At 48.1% G+C, this 14,859-nt stretch overlaps 1 protein-coding gene across 1 annotated transcript in view; it reads left to right on the top strand.

The window, feature by feature from the left end:
- The window catches only part of SEMA5B (semaphorin 5B), a 118,354-nt gene that overhangs the window by 86,692 nt on the left and 16,803 nt on the right, over positions 1–14,859 (top strand). Inside the window, exons 4-8 of the mRNA XM_060009915.1 lie at positions 136–181; positions 12,187–12,249; positions 12,614–12,712; positions 13,179–13,392; positions 14,059–14,344. Coding sequence (XP_059865898.1) covers positions 136–181; positions 12,187–12,249; positions 12,614–12,712; positions 13,179–13,392; positions 14,059–14,344 — 708 coding nt within the window. The remainder of the gene's footprint in view (positions 1–135; positions 182–12,186; positions 12,250–12,613; positions 12,713–13,178; positions 13,393–14,058; positions 14,345–14,859) is intronic.

Below are 14,859 nucleotides of genomic sequence, written 5' to 3'. Positions count from 1 at the left end.
GGGGTCGGCCCACTGTCAGCCGTCTGCAGTCGGCACCCAGTCCTGGCACCCCATGAGGCAGGAGCCAGGAAGCTGTTCCTGGAGACCTACCTGCAGAACCAGCCTGACTTACCATCTCTGTTTCTGTTTTCACAGGAACTACCTCTTCAGACTCAGCCTTGCCAATGTCTCCCTCCTTCAGGTACATTTGCTTCCCTTCCCTGTAATTTCCCTGGTATTTGGGGGCTGGGGCCAGGGCAGCACAAGGAGTGAGATTCAGAATTCAACCCCCAGGGTTGAAAACAGGAGCCCTGTGTTCTTTTCACTGGCTGTGGACTCACACTGGCAGTGGGGGTAATGGCTGGGAAGATATTTGGAAGTGGGGGCGTGGCCACAGAAACACGGGGGCACACGCACGGCTCCTGCGTTGTGAGGACAGGAGCTAGGTGCTCCTGTTTGCCTAGACTGAGGGGTCCCAGGACGCAGGACTTTCACTAGAACCAGTACAGTACTGGGCAAACTGGAACGGCTGGTCATGCTAAGTCCAGCTGCTAAATCCACAGGAGGGTCTCTGGGTTTGGGCCTCGAGGGAAAGGGTGGCCCTGGTTCCTTTCTTAGCCTGGCCTGAGTGATCCCATTGTAGCTCAGCGTTTTCACTGAGCTGCGACTGATTTGTTCTCTGCTGCCAGGAAGGGCTCCCCCAGCATCATTCCCTGAGTGCTTTGGGAGGCACTTTGATGGGACTCCTGGATCCAGAACATCTATCCCAGATTGAGAAACAGATGCCATATCACCTCTGCAGAGGCTGGACATTCTAGAGAAAGGAAGGCCATCTCTTTGTCAATGAGGGGAGGGCCTCAGTTCCTGCATCCAGGGGAGGCTTGCTGGTCTCCAGCGATCAAGTGTTCCTTGAGCACTTGCTGTGTATCGAAAGTGAGCTGGGGGCTTCCCTGGTGGCGCAGTGGTTGAGAGTCCGCCTGCCGATGCAGGGGACGCGGGCTTGTGCCCCGGTCTGGGAAGATCCCACATGCCGCGGAGCAGCTGGGCCTGTGAGCCATGGCCGCTGAGCCTGCGCGTCCGGAGCCTGTGCTCCGCAACGGGAGAGGCCACAACAGTGAGAGGCCCGCGTACCGCAAAAAAAAAAAAAAAAAAGTGAGCTGGGGGAGGAGGGGCTATAAGACAAGCAGAGTGTCGGGCTGCTAGGGCTCACAGCACAGCCAGGATAAGATGATGAGTGCTACACAGAACCTAATTAGAGAATGGTACAAGGAGTTTGTCAGGGCCTGGGCTATTTGGTATCGTGTTTCACTACAAAGGGCAGTTGGGGAAGGGGAGACCTCCTTGGTGAGCTAGTGTGACACTCTGGTCTAGTTTCTTCTAGCTGCACCTGGGTCTAGACCCCCAGGGGCCATTGCAGCTGGTTGCCACAGAGGAGGTGCTCCACAGGGAGCAGAAAAGGTGTGACCATCCGAAAGGAGGAGCCAGGAAGAACTAGGGGAAATTGAAAAGAAATTCCATTCATCCATTTTTAATAAACATTAATAAACATTAACAAACATTTATGGAATACCTACTATATGCTGGGTGCTGTCCCAGGCACGGTACTAGGCATTTGAGATCCCAAGGTGAATCAGGCTCTGTGTCTTGCCTGAAGGAGCAAGCACATAAGAGTTCATAAATGATTCCCTTTCCTGGATGGGACATGTTCCTGGGGCCTGGGCTGGAGCAGGGTGGAGTAAATTCCCAGAGGCAGCATCCCATGTCCTGCCAGCTTGGTTGGTCACAAGCAGCCCAGCCAGAGCCTAGTTTCCAAGTGACTTCCATGGGAAATGAAGCCAAGATGCCAAACCCTGCAGGTCAGGGCCTGGGGGCAGCCAGTGCACAGATGGTCCAAAGTGGGTGGGAGGAAGTGGATCCAAGGGTCCTGCCTTATGCTCAGGAGAAAGTTGGCTTTTTATTAAGTTCCCATGGTCAGCAAATGAAAGTCTTCTGGAACAGTAAAGTGGCCAAAGTGGGGAAAGAGAGACAGATGCACAGAAATAACGGCAGTGCTGTGGGAAGCATGTAAGAAGGGGTGCATGCCAGGTGCCAGGTGCCCAGAGGCATGAGGAACCCCCAGGCTCCGCAGGGTCTGAAAAGTCTTCCCAGAGAGCTGCCCTTGGGCAGCAGTTTGAAGGATGGGGGTTGGCCAGGCAGCTAAGGAGGAGACAAGGTGTGAAATAGCACGGAGCACTGAGGGGGCCAGTGTGGCAGGATCATGGGGTGGGAGTGGGATAAAGGTAGGAGATGAGGCCCAGGAAGAGAGAGAGGCTACATCACAGAGGGTCTTCATGGCTGAGCAGAGGGGTCCATATTTTATTTTGAAGGCAAAGAGGTATAAGCCGAGAAGTGGCATGAACAGATTTGGTGTTCAGATCACCCAGCCCAATGCAGAGAATGCATTAGCAGAGGAGCTCGTTAGGAGAAACGGCAACAATCCCGGTGATTGATGGGGACAATTGAATTAAGGCAGCAGAGTGGGGGTGGAGAGAAGAAAGGAAATGATCTCCAGGTGGCAGAATCATAGCATCACGCGGCTCCACAGAGCACCAGGCACATTGTCTTCTGCGTGAAGGTGACCCCTAGAGTTGGGAAGCTGGCAGCCCTGGAGGGCTTAGCGAGGGCTTGGACTACAGTGGTACCATCTAGGTTTCTGGCTTGCAGAGCTGGGTAGCATAAATCAGGATGGGACTGGAGCTAGCCTGACTCTAGACACTGGTTCTCCCTCGGTTGCCCGCTAGAATCACCAGAGGAGCTTTACAAAGCACTGATGCCCAAGAGGTTCTGTTCTAGGGTACAGCCGGGCACTGGGATTTTTAAAGGCTCCCAGGTGATTCCTTTGTGCAGCCAGATATAGGAACCACTGCTCTAGGATGTTAAGGCCTTTTTTGTAGATGCTGCCCAACTGGTTAGGCTTCCCCAGGTGTCCTTGACAGTTCACCTGCAAGTCCTGGGTCCCGTCCTTTAACAGATGTTAGGACCCTCCTCCGGCTTGAAGCTGAGGCCTGTCGTTTGGTTCATTCTGCTCCGTGTGGATCTGGTCTCAGCCATGGGAAGGTACCTTCTGCCAGCCCTATCACTCATGATTGAGGCAGGAGCTGGGCCTCTGGGGCTTTTCTGAAGGCTTTTCTGCAGACCAGCCACAGCTGCACCAGGAATTGGTTTTACCACCTTCCCAGGGTGTCTCTTAGGGCCTGACTCCAGGAGTTCAGATTGGATTCTTTGTAACAGAGCTAAGGAGATAAATAAATACAATTCATGTTCACATCCCCACCTCCCCACCATAGGGGGAACCACCTAGCCACAAAGAGGAGGGAACGAGAGAGAAGTTAGAGCGGGCTGTCCAGCATCCCCTCGACCAGGCAGGAGGCCGACCTCAGCCTCTGGTCTCCTGGTTTGTACTCTGATGAGAAAGCCCTGCCTTTTGACCATGAAAGCTGGACTTAATTGAGCGCTCCTCCATTGCCCTGTCTGGGGCTTTGGGTTCCTGTTTATAAGCTTTCAGTCCACAGCATCTGCTATCACAATTGGCTCACAGCAACTAAGTGCTAAAAATGAGCTGCACCCCTTTGCTGAAAAGAGGAGACAGGGTCAAGGCCTCCCTGCTCCCCAGCCCAGCTTCCTTTACTCTCCGTCCTGCCTGGTGCACACACGCAGTTATAAATCTCCATTACAGACAACTGATCCTCCCACGTGGCCCCAGGGTATGATTTAACCAAACTTAAACCTCAGTGCTTTATTGATAGTTTAAGTAATTAACATCCCTTAAAGAAAAATCTAAATGCAAACAGTTTATGCAAACCAGTGTCCATTAAAAGGACTTCTAAGTACCTAACCCCTGTTAAATAATTTGTGTAAACTACTCTGCCTTAAGGAAAATAGAAAAACCAGCTTCCTTCCAAGTCTCTAAGCAACAAGGGAGGAGAGATGCAGGTAGCGGCAGAGGGGGCAGGGTGCCTGCGTGCCTGCGCGCGAGTGCGCGCGCGTGCGTGTGTGTGTGTGTGTGTGTGTGTGTGTGTGTGTGTGTGTGTGTGTGTGTGTGCGCGCGCGCGCGCACGCCTGTGCTTGCAGAAGGGGAGGGGAAACCAAATCAGCTCACCAGTGATTGTCACTTATCACTGTAACTTACTAAACTGGTGTGGGAAAGAAAAGGTGGCGAGTGGTCGACAGTGTCAGGGGGATGCTGAATGATAAGCTTACCTGGATTGGTCAATCAGGAGCTCATGAGCCACCTGTGCCACAGCAGTTCCAGAGGATGACATGGCTGGAGGCCTAATTGCAATGGATGTATGATCTTGGGCTGCCACATGTCCTGCATGTGCAGACATGGGGACTGTTCTGCACATACGCATCAGGATGCACATGGGGCTTTGTTTGCGCCTGGGCAGATGGTCAGGCTGATCCTGAGCTCTTTTCTAGTTGTCTCCACATTGTCCAAACTAAGCTGGCAGCTCCATAGTTTTTTGAAATCTAAACTCTGATGAGTGGTGGACTTAATGCTCAGCTGTTTTAATGTTCAGCCATCGTCTCTGGTGTCCAGGGGTGCTGCTGAGTCTGTAAGGAGATTATCCAATTCCTGGCTGTCTCAACTGCTCTCCCCATACCAGAAAACCATGCAGTTTCTCTTTGCTAGAGATTTTGCCGTCCTGGAATTTCTGGGACAGTCCTAGATTAAGGCGTTCTTGCATGGCCGATTGATCATACACATCTTATCTCCACTCCTTCACAAAATTCACTAAAAGGACAGTGAGAAATTTTAAAAGGTACAGATCTGCAATGACAGAGAGAACAAAAGAGATGTCAGTAGAGAAGAGATTAAATGTATTCTGGGAAGGTGGAAAATGGATGGAGCAAATCATAACCAATGTAGTAGAGCAGAACAGTTTACAGAGGGAGATATGCCAGAGAAGCATGATGACTCCCCAGAAGGCCTCAGAAATTGGGGTGTTGGATATTGTGGAATGTGAGGATGAGGTACAAGGCTAAAAGGGGGAAATGGTTGAAATTATCTAAATTGAGAGGTCAGAACCCAAATCTCCTGTCCCATCCCACACAGTAATCCCTTCCTCCATTTCCCCCTCCCCCAATAAAGGGAGATTAAGACCCTTTTTTTCATTAAAAAAAAATTTTATTGAAGTGTAGTTGATTTGCAAAGTTGTGCTAATTTCTTCTGTGCAGCAAAGTGACTCAGTTATACATATATATATATACTTTTTCATAGTCCTTTCCATTTTGTTTTGTCACAGGATATTGAATATAGTCCCCTGTGCTATACAGTAGGACCTTGTTGTTTATCCATCCTGTATATAATAATTTGCCTCTGCTAATCCCAAACTCCCATTCCTTCCCTCCCCTCCCCCGCCTTGGGAACCACAACTCTATTCTCTATGTCTGTGAGTCGTTCTGTATTGTAGATATGTTCATTTGTGCCGTATTTTAGATTCCACATATAAGTGATATCATACGGTATTTGTCTTTCTCTTTCTGACTTACTTTGTTCATTATGCTAATCTCTAGGTTCATCCATGTTGCTGCAAATGGCATTATTTCATTCTTTTTGATGGCTGAGTAACGTTCCATTGTCTATATATGCCACATCTTCTTTATTCATTCATCTGTTGATGGACATTTAGGTTGTTTCCATGTCTTGGCTATTGTAAATAGTGCTGCTGTGAACATAGGGGTGCATGTATCTTCTTGAATTATACTTTTGTCTGGGTATACACCCAGGAGTGGAATTGCTGGATCATGTGGCAACTCTAGTTTTAGTTTTTGTGAGGAACCTCCATACTTTTTCCATAGCTGCTGCACCAGTTTACATTCCCACCAACAGTGTAAGAGTGTTCCCTGTTCTCCACACCCTCTCCAGCATTTGTTATTTATAAACTTTTTAATGATGGGCATTCTGACAGGTGTGAGCTGGTACCTTGTTGTAGTTTTGATTTGCATTTCTCTAATAATTAGCAATACTGAGCATCTTTTGATGTGCCTATTGGCCATCTGTATGTCTTCTTTGGAGAAATGTCTATTTAGGTCTTCTGCCCATTTTTCGATTGGGTTGTTTGGGTTTTTTTGTTGTTGAGTTGCATGAGCTGTTTGTATATTTTGGAAATTAAGCCCTCGTTGGTCGCATCATTTGCAAATATTTTCTCCCAGTCCGTAGGTTGTCTCTTCATTTTGTTTGTGGTTTCCTTTGCTGTGCAAAAACTTGTAAGTTTGAGTAGGTCCCATTTGTTTATTTTTGTTTTTACTTCTATTGACTTTGGAGACTGACCTAAGAAAACATTGGTACAGTTTATGTCAGAGAATGTTTTGCCTATGTTCTCTTCTAGGAGTTTTATGGTGTCATATCTTATGTTTAAGTCTTTAAGCTGTTTTGAGTTTATTTTTGTGCATGGTGTAAGGGTGTCTTCTAACTTCATTGATTTGCATGCAGCTGTCCAACTTCCCCAGCACGACTTGCTGAAGAGACTTTTTTCCCATTTTATATTCTTGCCTCCTTTGTCAAAGATTAATTGACCCTATGGTGTGGGGTTTTTTCTGGGCTCTCTATTCTGTTCCACTTATCCATCTGTCTGTTTTTGTGCCAATGCCACGTTGTTTTGATTACTGTAGCTTTGTAGTATTGTCTGAAGTCTGGGAGGGTTATGCCTCCTGCTTTAAGACCCTTTCTTTAAAGACCCAACTGGTGAGCCTCCAAATTTGGAGATTCCAGGAAAGGTGAAATCGCACTGATGGGGTACGGGGCTAGAACAATATTTCTTTTTCTCTCTTTGTGCAATTTATTTATTGAAGAAAACTGGTCATTTGTCCTATAGTGTTTCCCACAATCCTGACTTTGCTGATTGTAATCCAAATGGTACAATTTAATGTATTCCTCTGTTCCCTGTATCATCTGTGAATTGATTGTTAGATTTAAAGACTTTATTTAGTTTAGATTCTGGCAAGATTACTTCAGAGGTGTTATTGTGTACTTTTTTAGGTGGTACATAGTATCTGATTTTCCCTGTTTTTTTTTTTAATGTTAGCAGCCATTGATGATTGTTTCCCAGATCCATTAATTCTTTAGGTATTACAGTATATTAGCCGGACTACTTCTACAAGGAGAAACTTCTCCTCATCTCCTATTTGATTACCCAATGATACAGTCATATAGAAAAGGCAGGATAAATATTTGATACTCTATCTTTATTCACCAGTTTTCAAATAATGAACTGGCTTGGAAGTACCTGTCAATGATGATCAGTTAATTTAATTTTATTATTATTACAGACTCATGGCTTTAAACATTGTGGGTGTTGCAACCTATTACATTTATCTCACGACTATCCCATCTTTCGCCAGTAGGGGGCCTCTTCAAATTGGCTCCTGGCCCTGTGACACTATAACCCTAGTGGTCTTTGCTTCCTTACTATTTGGTGTGAGGAGATATCTAGGCTCACCTTGTGCATTTCCTGCCCCAGACCTAGAATTAGTCGTTACTCCAAGAAACCTTGGCTCCTTTCAGTGGGAAATGGTTAACGATTTATTTTAAAATATCAATAGCCAAAAATCACCAGACATTTGAGGAAAGCCTCTACAGTGAAAGGGAAAGATCAAAACAAACAAGCAAATAGAATGAAGGAAGCTGTAAGAAACAGGGACAATGCAAGACATACAAGAAAACACTTTGTAAATTAATTTTAAAAACTAATTAGAATCTTCTGAGATATAAGAATATATTTTGTTTATAAAACATTAAATTAAAAATGAAAATTTAAAAAGTGATTGGGGAAATAAAAATTGAATGGAAGGATTAGAAGATAAAGTTGAAGAAATATCTCTCAGAAATTAGAACGACAAAAAAAAGAAATGAAAAACAGAGAAAAAATGAGAAATAACAGAAAACTAGAGGATCAATGCACAAGGGCCAACAGTGGATTGGATTAATAAGAGTTACAAAAAAGAGAACAGAGAAAAAAATGAGGAAGAAATTATGGATGAAATAACATAAGAAAATTTGCCAAAATAGAGGATGAGTCTTCACATTGAAAGGGCTGACTGAGTTCCCAAAAGAGACCCTGCACTAAGGCACATCACTGTGAATTTCAGGATACTGTTATCAAAGGTGATTCTAAAAGCTTTTAGCTTTTTTTTCTAAAGAGAAAAAGGAAAAGAAAACAATCACTACAAAAGATTGGGAATAAGAATTACACCAGACTTCTCAGTAGCAACACTGGAATCTAGAAGACAATGGAGGAATAAATGCCTTTACAATTCTGAGTGAAAATTATTTTCAGCTTAGAATTCTATACCAAAATGATCAATCAAGTATGAAGATAGAATGAATCAGACATGCAAGAATTTTAAAAAATTGATCTACCATGTTCCTTTTCATAGGAAGATACTGGAGATGTGTTCTACCAAAATAAGCAAGTAATTCAAGAAAGGGGAAACACAGGATTCAGCAAACAGGAGAGGAGTGGAGGTAAGTCCCAGGTTAACAGCCAAACAGGAGACCTCAAGAGCAACCAGGTCACACTGGGGCAGGAGGCTGGAGGCTGGCAGGAGGAAGAGAATGGGAATTAATAGGTTATCTGAACCATTTGCGTGTACAGTTAGCAGATGATATTGAGAGGGACTGTTGGGCATTAGGGAAAAATCAGTGATAGGTACGTTGTAAAACAAGCCAATGAAGAAAATCAAGACAATTATTCAGTCCAGGAAAAACAAAAAGTTGGTCAAGAAAGGATACCCCATCAGAATAGGTATATTTCATTGATTCTCAGAGGCATATGTTTTCACATTTTACTGAGTCTGAAGTCAGGCCATGTCTTTCTGTCAAAGGCATCTTATAGTCACCATTGGCCAGACCACAGTCCTGATGGAGTTGTCTCTACCTATGAAGGTGTGAACTTGGTCATTATTCCTGGTGTTCTCACCCAGCAACAGCTACCCATTGATATCTCAGCCCACAAACCATTTTAGAATCATATGAGGAGGAACTAGGAGTCCTGGTTGGTCAGAAAACCTTCTGTGGACACCTGCTGGTAAGATCAAGAAGGTGCCAGCATCCAACCTGCAGAATGGGGGCCATGACTTGGAAGAAAATTCTGGAAACCAGAGAGGAATACTCTTGAAGAATTGCTGCATCACTGGCTCCCTGGGTGGTTCAAAAAACGATAGTCTAAAACAAGCAAACAAACAAAACAACAGAAAATGAGCACTGATGACAATAGAAAAGTGATTCAGAAGAGATGAACTCTGAATTCAGAGAAGGTTTAAGAATATTTAATTAATTTTGCTTACATTTTTCTTTCTTGTGTGCACAAGATTAATATCTGATTAAATATATATCTAAATAAGAGCACTTCCAATAAACTTACTTTAAAAATATAAGTAATAAAGGAGTTCGGCAGTATGTTTTCTTTCTTCATGGTTCCTATTACGATAGATGGTGTCTTACATTCAGTGAACTCTGGGGTTCTAGTTGGTAGCAGTGAACAATTTTCACACATTCACAATAAAGTAAATACCGGTGTTGATTTTAAAGTATTAAATAATTATATTAAAATATTAAATAATTAATATTACATAATTATAATGGGAGGACAGGGAGAGGGGAAATGTATGTGTGCTTTGGGGTGGGGAGAAATGGGGATGGGTAAGTGGAAAAAAATCTTCACCTCCATAACAGAAAGTCAGAAGATGAAGTCTTAGATTGACACATATATATATTTTTATTTTGCGGTACGCGGGCCTCTTACTGTTGTGGCCTCTCCTGTTGCAGAGCACAGGCTCCGGACGTGCAGGCTCAACGGCCATGGCCTAGCCGCTCCGCGGCATGTGGGATCTTCCCAGACTGGGGCACAAACCCATGTCCCCTGCATCGGCAGGCGGACTCTCAACCACTGCGCCACCAGGGAAGCCCATGACACATATTTTTGAGAAATTGGATTTTTAAAAAAACACATACAGAAAAATAGCTAAAGGAGTCTCAAGTAGTTTCCTTGGGAAATGGGGCTGGGGTGTGGGAAGAGTCGGTTGCTGGGGGCTTCTTAAATTACTTTTTCATACTATTTAACTTTTTCAACTCTGCGCATCATTATTTTGATAAAAATATTTTTTTAAATAAAAATAAATAAAATGACTCAAGCCTGTTCTGTGCTGTTGTCATTATAAATATACATATTCTTTTCAGGCCATATGTTCTAACTTTTGGTTTGAGAAATCTACTCACTGTGAGAGGCTGCAGGATGTAACAGAGAGAGCTTAGCTCTAGTGTCAGCTGTCTGCGTTTGCATCTTGGGTTTGTTGCTTACTCGCTTTGTGACCTTGGGAAACTTGCTCAACTTCTCTGAGCTTCATTTTCCTCACCTGTAAAATGAAGAGAGAGGTGTGTCAAGTGCCTGTCCTGGTGCTCAGCTCCATGTGCCTTTGTCTACACCTTTTGATTGTACACAGCTGTCCCCCATGAGCCCCAACCCTCACAATGGGTTTCCCACCCCCTTAGAAATAAGGCTGACCCCTTTAAAGTGCCCCAGTGCTCAGGGACCCCAAGGCCCCTTTGTCCACACAGTCCCCCTGCAGCCACCCACTGTCCAGAGCTTTAGGCCTGGACATCGGCAGTATATGTGGGTCATTGCCCTTTTCTGCCCCCAGAGGCCCTGAGTTTGCTTGTTCATATCCCTCTTTCTTCTCACATCAGGCTCAGTCTTGGAGCTGATGTGGTGTTGAGTATGACAATGGCTCCATTGTTCCTGGCCAGAAGCCCATGGCTCTGTGGCCAGATGTCAGGGGTCATTTGCCCTTCTCCAAGGTCTGGGAGCAGAGACCTGAGCTCCAGGCCTGGCATGGCAGGAAGAGCCCAGCCTGGTCATCGATCTGATGGAGGCATGACCAAACTCACCACCCAGCTCCCAAATCCAGGGTCTGCAGAAGTCAGCCCTCCCACTGCCCCACCAGGCAGGTGCCCTGGGGCTGTGGGTGAGCTGCAGCCTGGACTGCAGAGAGCAGCCCAGCCGCTCCGGCTCCCAGCACCTCTTCCCCTCCCACATCCTGGGTCCTGGAGCTCGGCAGGCAGTGACTGCATGCCTAGAAGGAGCTTTGTTAGAAATTAAAAGCAGGTGGGTTGTTTTTCTTTCTTTTTCTTTTTCTTTTTCTTTTTTTTTTTTTGTTTGCCCATTTGGATAGAGGAGCTGCTTGCTCAGGGCTCCCTCTCTCAGGACAGGTGGGCAGTTCATGTTTGTACATGTGACCCAGAAGTATATAGTGAGCCACACTCCAGGGCTGACACTGCCTGGACATGAAGGGTAGCACTTCTCCCTCCAGCTGCTCTTCGGTGACTGGGAGGGCTCTCAGAGAGTACAGGCAGAACAGATGAAGGGGAACAGCGTTTTCTGGTGGGGACAGCCCTCTCCTAAAGCCCTGGGCACTGGAGAACATGCAATGTGCTTTGAGTCCCTGAGTGGAAGCTGTGTCCCCAAAACATGACCCCACGATAGAGCATGAGTGATACTACAGGGAAACAAGGAAGCAGCCTGTACAGAGGTGGGGCGAGGGTAGCAAGTAAGAAAGGGGAAGTCCTAGGTCCTTGAGACAGTGGGATGAAGAGGAAAAAAACACGTAGCCTTTGAACCAGGGATGTGGGTTCCAATCTCTGCTCTACCACATACCAGCGGCAAGTCATGCAGAACTTTGCAGCGTTGTAGTGGGCAGGTGAAATCGATCTCCTGTATCTAAGATTGGCCGATCTAGCCTTTCCTCCCTCCCTGCCTCCCATTCATTCGAGGGACATCTGGCACATACTGGAGGCACAATTCCGATCTCCCACTCAGGGCCTGGGGTGGGAATGAAGGTCCTTGGCCACTCAAAGTTCCTTGGCTAACCTGGGGAAGGAAGGGGTGGGGAGGTCCCAGGCCAGAGCCGCGTGGGGACGATGTGGGCTAAGGCGGTTTTTACTCCAGGCTTCCCCGACCCGAGCAGGTGTAGAGGGTTTTGGGCTGAGGGGTTGTCTAGGGGTAAGGAGTCTGGCAGCCCTGCCGGGTCCACGTGGATGTTGTGAGAGGAACCTTACCCTGCAGGCCGTGGCTGGCCCTTTCCCAGCTCTCTGTCCTCTCTAGCCACGGCTGCTGCCTGCTCTGGCTGTGAGGGGCACAGCCGTGTGATGTCTGTGTGCTCCTCCCACAGGCCACAGAGTGGGCCTCCAACGAGGACACGCGCCGCTCCTGCCAAAGCAAAGGGAAGACCGAGGTACGTGGCCTTGGCAGCCAGGGGCCTGGCTTAGAGCCGGCGGGAGGCTTGTGGTTCTAGGGGTGGAGGGGCACCGTGTGGGCACGAGGCCACCTGCATGAGAGGCCCAGCCTGGAGGAGCCAGGGGCTCCTGGTGCAGGCGAGGATGCAGCCTGAGCATCTGAGTGGGTGGTGAGGCAGGGAGCCGGCCTGGGAGGGAGGTGGGGGGAGGGGAGACATCCACAGATGCAACCTCAGCTTCAGAGTGCGGTGGATCTGGAGCAGAGTGCTTTCGAATATTTGCGGTGCAGTGGCGTGCCGGAAAGACACCCAGCTCTGCAGCTGGAGAGCTCGTCCCTCTATTACTTCCCCTTTGTTGCTTCAGGAGGAGTGTCAGAATTACGTGCGAGTCCTGATTGTCACTGGCCGGAAAGTGTTCATGTGTGGGACAAATGCCTTTTCGCCAGTGTGCTCCAGCAGACAGGTGAGGGCTGTGCGGCGTCCGGCAGACAGAGGGGGACACCAAGAGGTTCCCTCACTCAGGCACACAGCCTGGGAATGGGGCTGTCAGTTCAACACAAAAACCAAAACGAAAAGGATGCCCAGTTAGATTTGAATTTCAGGTAAAAAACAAACAGTATGTTAGTATCAGTATGTCCCAGGCAAGATTGGGGGCATCCTTACACTAAAAAATTATTCGTTGTTCATCACAATTCAACCTCACCTTAGAGATGAGGCAGTTATGGCAATTGCCCTGACTCTTGGCACACCTTCCCCTCCATGACGGCTGCTCCCTCAGAGGGACTGTGGGGTGGGCAGTGAGGAGGAGGGGGAGGGAAGCAGAGGCCTAGAGAGACCAGGGACCCAGGAGGAAACAAAACTCTGGGGGGGAAAGAACAGGCAGCCCCAGGATCTCGGGGAAAAGTGCCCCATCTCCCCATTATCCCCAGGTGGGGAACCTCAGCCGGACAGTGGAGAAGATCAATGGTGTGGCCCGCTGCCCCTACGACCCGCGCCACAACTCCACAGCCGTCATCTCCTCCCAGGGGGAGCTCTACGCAGCCACGGTCATCGACTTCTCAGGTCGGGACCCCGCCATCTACCGCAGCCTGGGCAGCAGACCACCGCTTCGTACCGCCCAGTATAACTCCAAGTGGCTCAATGGTAAGGAGATCCAGCCCCGGGGGGCTCCCCTGGTCCTAAGCCAGCCAGCCCACCCTGACCCCCATCAGTTTCCTTCCTGCCCAACCAGAGCGGGGCAGATGGTCGCCCAAGGACCACAGCATGTTGGAGAGGGACTGTGGATGAAATCACAGATGTCCTGAGGACCCAGAGCAGACAGAGGGCAGGCTACGAAGGGAGAGAAAGAGTTAGGAATTGATGAGGAGGAAAGGTTATGGGAAAGAAGAGATCGGAGGAGGGTGATTTGAGTTTCTTGCCCCTTGGAGTTGAATCCCTGCTTCTCCACTAACGAGCTGTGTGGCCTTGAGCAAGTACTTGACCTCTCTGTGCCACAATGGTCTCATCTGTAATATGGGGACGATCATAGTATATACCTCATAGCTTGTTAAGAGGACCAAACGGGTTAATGCATATAAAGTACTTATAACAGTGTCTGGTACACAGTGAGTGCTCAGTCATCCAAGTTAACTATTATTATAACTGCACTTTGCGTTGGAGGTGGGAACAGGGTTAGAGCCCCCAGGTCACCAAGCTGGTGGGGGGTTGTCAGGATGCCCATCTGAGGAAATGGAAGTAGTCGAGTACTCCCAACTCTGCCCCTTCCTCCCTCCTGGCCTGACCCACCCCTTGTTCCTCTTCTGCCCCCAGAGCCAAACTTTGTAGCAGCCTATGATATCGGGCTGTTCGCGTACTTCTTGCTGCGGGAGAACGCGGTGGAGCATGACTGTGGACGCACCGTGTACTCTCGGGTGGCCCGCGTGTGCAAGAATGACATGGGGGGCCGGTTCCTGCTGGAGGACACTTGGACCACGTTCATGAAGGCCCGGCTCAACTGCTCCCGCCCGGGTGAGGTCCCCTTCTACTACAACGAGCTGCAGAGTGCCTTCCACCTGCCGGAGCAGGACCTCATCTACGGGGTCTTCACCACTAATGTGTGAGTCCCTGCCCTCCCCCCACCCCAGATGTCAGGAATGCGCTCTGAACTGCTTCGAAGCCTGATGGCTTTGGGCAGGTCCCTCTCTGAGCCCTTGTTTCTCTTTCTGTAAAATGGGGATTGCTGTGCTTTCTGCACGGGGTCCTCTGAGGATTTTGTGACTCGCTGCCTCCTGAGAGGTGAGCCCTTGTTCTGGGTTGCTGTGACGGGCAGGCCTAGGCCAGATATGAAGACAGTAAAAGGGGCTGGATTGTGGCTCCGGGAAGGAAGAACTTGCTGGTGATGAAAGGGAAATAGGCTGCCTTCAGTGAGGGGATGGCAGCCTCAGGAGGGTCCAGCAGCTTCCCGTCGGGGAGGCTCAGAGAGGACTCTTCACCCTTCCAACCTCAGGACTCCATGATCCTGCTAAATCGATCAGAGTCTTCTGGCAATCCCGACTGCCCTGGAAAACCCAGGCTGGGAATTAGAACCCCTTTTGTTTCCTAAGTGTGAGGAAGGGTAACCCTCATGGAGAT

The sequence above is a fragment of the Delphinus delphis genome, chromosome 4 (assembly GCF_949987515.2).
Source record: "Delphinus delphis chromosome 4, mDelDel1.2, whole genome shotgun sequence".
NCBI lineage: Eukaryota > Metazoa > Chordata > Mammalia > Artiodactyla > Delphinidae > Delphinus > Delphinus delphis.
The sequence above is the reverse complement of the archived record's forward strand: the minus strand, read 5'-3'. Positions and strand labels throughout refer to the sequence as shown.